This window comes from Rhagoletis zephyria, unplaced genomic scaffold (genome assembly GCF_001687245.7).
Source record: "Rhagoletis zephyria isolate East Lansing unplaced genomic scaffold, Rhagoletis_zephyria_1.1 Rzeph_scaffold_13844, whole genome shotgun sequence".
In the NCBI taxonomy this organism is placed as follows: domain Eukaryota; kingdom Metazoa; phylum Arthropoda; class Insecta; order Diptera; family Tephritidae; genus Rhagoletis; species Rhagoletis zephyria.
In genome coordinates, this window is record NW_016170913.1 from 4,685 (window position 1) to 9,224 (window position 4,540).

The window sequence follows — 4,540 nt, forward strand, 5'->3', positions numbered from 1 at the left end:
CGAAAATTTCCTCTAAGAAGTTAATTTCTAAAGACTAAAACATATTTCATCGAATTATAAGTCCCCACATTGTTTTATGCAATAGAAAATTTTAGTTAGTTGTGGCTTTTTTGCATTTCAGCGATGACGTGAGATACGCTCTTACCATACTATACTAACGATATGTCGATATAAATATTAGTATTTTTGCCGCTAAGTGGTTAATTTAACGCACACTTATCAGCGTGGCCTCATAAACATTGCCAGCGGGCCGCCTGTGGCCACTTAACTATCGACAAGATCTTATACACTTTATTTAATTAATTAAGGGAAGTTCGGCGTAGCGGCTACTAGTGTTGGTTGCACGTTTTTGTTTTACCCGCACCTTCGTCTCTTTTTTTAACTCAACGTTCCGCCCCCGCCCCCATTGACAAGCCATTGACAATTTTATGTATGTATATTCTGAAGCCAGTTAGTCTGTCTATAATTATGCCGAAGTACAGTCGCAGCGGTAGTGATCGGAGCGCTTTATGGACGCTGATTATCCTCTACCACCTAGGGCGCATATTGAGCATTTTTAGCTGGAGAATAAAGCAAGATAAGATGGAGTTACGAAAAGCTAAGCGTTGGCATCGCATTTTTATATTGATTTGGCGTGTATTTGTTACGGGTTTTTACGTGAAGCTGATGCCAGCAATGTTTGCATCTTTCCTTATACATGCGGACAACTCTTTCATGTCCATACTCGCACAGGTGCAGGTCATTTCAGTCAGTATTTTTTCGGTAATCTGCTTTGTTACGCAACAACGTTCGGAATATGAAATATTTGTTGTAATTCAGCGATTTATTCACATCTATAAACAAATTTCATCGAAGACGAATGCTAAGGCAATGCTGGGACGAACATTTGTACTGTGTATAATATTGAAGCTCATTCTTAGTGGATTGGGCCTAATATACGAGATCCCCTTGATATTCGAGAGCGGAGTTAGTGGCTCTTTATTGGCAGGCGTTTACCTTTGGCTGGGTAGAATATACATGTTGGACTGTTGCTTTGTGGGCTTTTTGGTTATCAGACAAATGTATGTCGAAATGGCTGCACATCTGGCGCAAATGATTGATACAATGAGGATCATTGATGCCGAACAGCCACACAGGCGCTTAACCAACCATCAACGCATGAAGCTTTTATGCATGCATGCCGAGAGTATCGACGAAAGCAATGCCATTTATACTTCATTGTACAAGGTTACACAGCGGTTTTATCACATTTTCCGCTGGCAGATATCCTTCTACATTTACTACAACTTTGTGATTATTCTTATGCAGTTACATCAGTTTATATTGCGTTATTTTCATACGGGCTATATAGACTTGCTGTCGTTGTTCTCTTCTGTTTTCAAGCTCTGTAATTTGGTCCTGTTAATTATGTGTGCCGATGCCGTAGTGGCAAAGTCACAATTGCCCGATTCACTGGATTTGGATTTAATTTGCTCAGATATCGATGAACGTTGGGATGTAAGCGTAAGTTAATTGAGATATATTTCTTCATTTAAGTTGAAAATGCTATACATAAATAACCAGAATGAATAGAGACGTCGATTAAGCCATGTCTCTCTGTCCGGGTGCACGGTAACTCGAGCAAAAGCTGAGATATCTCAACGAAATTTGGTATATAGGTTACTATTGAAAATAGGCGAAATCGGACTGTAACCACACCCCCTTCTCATATAACGGTATTTTCGAAAAATGCAAAAACTATGTTATTTCAGTAAATATTGGATCCAAATTGTTGAAAATTAGTATGTGGGTAGAATTTTGGTACAAAATAATGTTGTTATGAAATTTTTGGAAAAGGAGCGTTACCCTGCCCACTTATGATGAAATACTCTATCTTAGTAGCCACTTCATCAATCCTTACCAAACTCGGTACGAGCCTTAGTAAAGATCTAATACTTTTTTCTCTTAAGATTATGCATCTCATGCATGAATCGAATGATCTAACCATCGATAGTTTTCCAGCTCTATTCCAACCGCTGGCTTACGCCCACTTTTCCTTAGGAAAACATGAGTGAAGGAATATCTAAGAGTCCAGAATGCTAGAAACGACGTCGCTCTGGTGAAGTCGTCTGGGTGAACTCGAACGAAGTCGTTTTTTCCATACAAAATTCAACGTCGTTCCGACGTCGTTTTTTCTCATCGAATCGAAGTCGTTCCGACTTTGGTCTGGTGAAGTCGATTGGGTGAACTCGAAACGAACCCAGAAGTTTTTTGAGGAACCTTCGGTCTGGGTTGGACAAGTTCCACTCCCACATAATTATATACCTAAGTATAAATAAAAGTCATTCATTTGGATAGTAAACCGTTTTTATTATGACAATTTTTTATTATGACAGAATATGGAATCCACAATGTACACTTGTACTCAGAAAATTAAGCCGCCTACATCTTTTTTCAGTATTCGTAATATTCTTCATATTATTTTTTATATTGTTCATATATTTTTTTTAATAAAGGCACAGTTCACTCTATTGGCCTTATTAATAAAAAATAAAATTTGTGGGTATGAAGTTGTTTTAAATTTGGTATAAAACTGTACTTTTACTTTAAATTTGGTATAAATTTTGAGCATCGTTTTGCAGTTCGCTGGTATATCGTTTTTGGCCGGCGAAGTGTGGTTTTCATCCGACGGTGAGTTCGCCGGGGAGTCGTTTGCGACCGTCGCCGACGAACAAATTGTTCACCAAAACGAGTCGAAAACGACGGGATGTGACCAATGTTTATATTATTGTAATGGTGATTCACATGTATACTATTACTTCCATCAAATTTTGCGCTTTGCCCTTAACATTTTGATAGTAACTTTCATACAAAATTATGACGGGTATTTCTATCAGTATTGCCCAACATTTTACCTGTCTTATGATTGTCACTGTTCTTGTAGGGTTATTTTTATTACATATAATACAATTTTTTTTTTCGCTTTTATTTTCTCCACCTCAGGTTGAAACGTTCATTTGTCAACGCAAAGTGGAAAATCTAGAAATTAGTGTTTTGGGTTTCTTTCACCTCAATAATGAGTTCATTCTAGTCATTATATCGGCCATTATGTCTTACCTCTTTGTACTAATTCAGTTTGGAATGACAAGTAAGTACTTTATAAATATATTTGTTATTTATTTATGTATGTTTATTTGACAATTTATATGTTTGCACTTTTTTTTGTTTTCCAACAGAGAACTCGGTAACAGCCGGCCATGCGTACCCGCACCACACTCTGAATCATAGCTAAAATCGCACAAGTATTTATTTGGCACCTTGTTGCAAGATAGCAACTTGTACATCATCATCTAAATTAAATTTGAATTGTTTTTATAATCACAGCGATTACAGGCAGACAAAATAAAAATTCCCAAAATCTTGTAATTATCTTTTGTATAAAACGAAATAATTTGTGGGACTTTGATGTTGGAACTGAGAGATACTCCTTTATTATGTATGTAAATACATAGGTGTTCAAAGCCCAAGTTGTAGCAGAAGCTGAGGCTGTGTAGTTGACGGTTTTACGCTGAAGCTGATTACGGCACGCAACGGAGCGTAACGCACTTGTCACGCCTATTATTTGCAAATGAACTCAACGTACTGTGACCTTTGTGTTGATCCGCGCCAGCGATAACAGTGCAAAAATGTCCCTCGAACATATCTACATACATATGTATGTATGTACATACCCTGCAGAAAAAAAATATCAATTGATAAAAAATAATCCACTTGTAGTTAGCTTTTTTACGGGATTTCAAAAAGAGATATAACTTGTAGTTAGCTAAAAAAAAACTAGTTGACAATTAATGCAGGAGTAATGAAGGAGATTGTTTTCTTCAAACGCGTTGCTATTTAAATATCCTGCACTTCGCAAATACTTTTTCGAATTGAGGACAAACAAAAGGAAGATCGAAATTTTGTGTTATTGGCTGAATTTCTTTATTCATTCTGAACGTTTGGAATAGACTTTTTTGTTTATTTATTCTTAAGAACGTTCTTGATGATATGTTGACGTATATCTCAAAAGCTTTCTGTTTATTCCGGCTGTGAAATGGGATTATCCGGAATGTATAAAGAAACGCAGCCATTATTTTGAAGTTATGTCTGACGGATTTCGAATATGGGACCACCTACAGCAAAATATGCAAACAAATATGAAATGTAATAAAATAAATAAAATAAATAAAGTAAATAAAAAAATAAAATATTTTGTTTTTCCTATTGATATTTTATGTCCAAAAGTAGTTAGTTACATCAAATGCAGAGGTAACCAGCCCTTGACTATTTCGCGGCCATCGCCATAGAAAACATATATGTAGTTAGCTTTCGTCAAAGAAAATATCAGAAATAAGTGACTTTTAGCTCCTTACTAATCAACCTAAAGTTACTTATAGTTCCATACATTTCCTGCAGGGTATGTGTCTGCGTACGTATGTAAGTTTGCTACACATGTGCATATGTATGTATGTAAGTATATTTGCATGAATTCTTTCGTAAATACAAAGCAAATTTGTTTAGG

At 36.2% G+C, this 4,540-nt stretch overlaps 1 protein-coding gene across 2 annotated transcripts; it reads left to right on the forward strand.

The window, feature by feature from the left end:
• Positions 1 to 477: 477 nt before the first annotated feature.
• On the forward strand, positions 478 to 3,697 carry Gr93a (Gustatory receptor 93a). Of its 2 annotated transcripts, XM_017634619.1 has the most exons (4): positions 478 to 732; positions 1,384 to 1,503; positions 2,983 to 3,127; positions 3,216 to 3,697. In XM_017634619.1, exons 1-4 carry the CDS (start codon positions 583 to 585, stop codon positions 3,269 to 3,271), a joined length of 471 nt encoding a protein of 156 aa, XP_017490108.1. In that variant the 5' UTR covers positions 478 to 582; the 3' UTR covers positions 3,272 to 3,697. The 2 variants fall into 2 exon arrangements, with proteins under 2 accessions (XP_017490108.1, XP_017490107.1); XM_017634618.1 differs by having other exon boundaries at positions 478 to 1,503.
• The last annotated feature ends 843 nt before the right edge of the window (positions 3,698 to 4,540 follow it).

What these genes read in the sequence shown, in the direction of transcription:
- Gr93a (XM_017634618.1), top strand. Translation starts at nt 583, where the DNA reads ATGGAGTTACGAAAAGCTAAGCGTTGGCATCGCATTTTTATATTGATT. An exon ending in ATGAACGTTGGGATGTAAGC is followed by an intron (nt 1,504 to 2,982) that starts GTAAGTTAATTG and finishes TCTCCACCTCAG; the next exon opens with GTTGAAACGTTCATTTGTCA. An exon ending in AATTCAGTTTGGAATGACAA is followed by an intron (nt 3,128 to 3,215) that starts GTAAGTACTTTA and finishes GTTTTCCAACAG; the next exon opens with AGAACTCGGTAACAGCCGGC.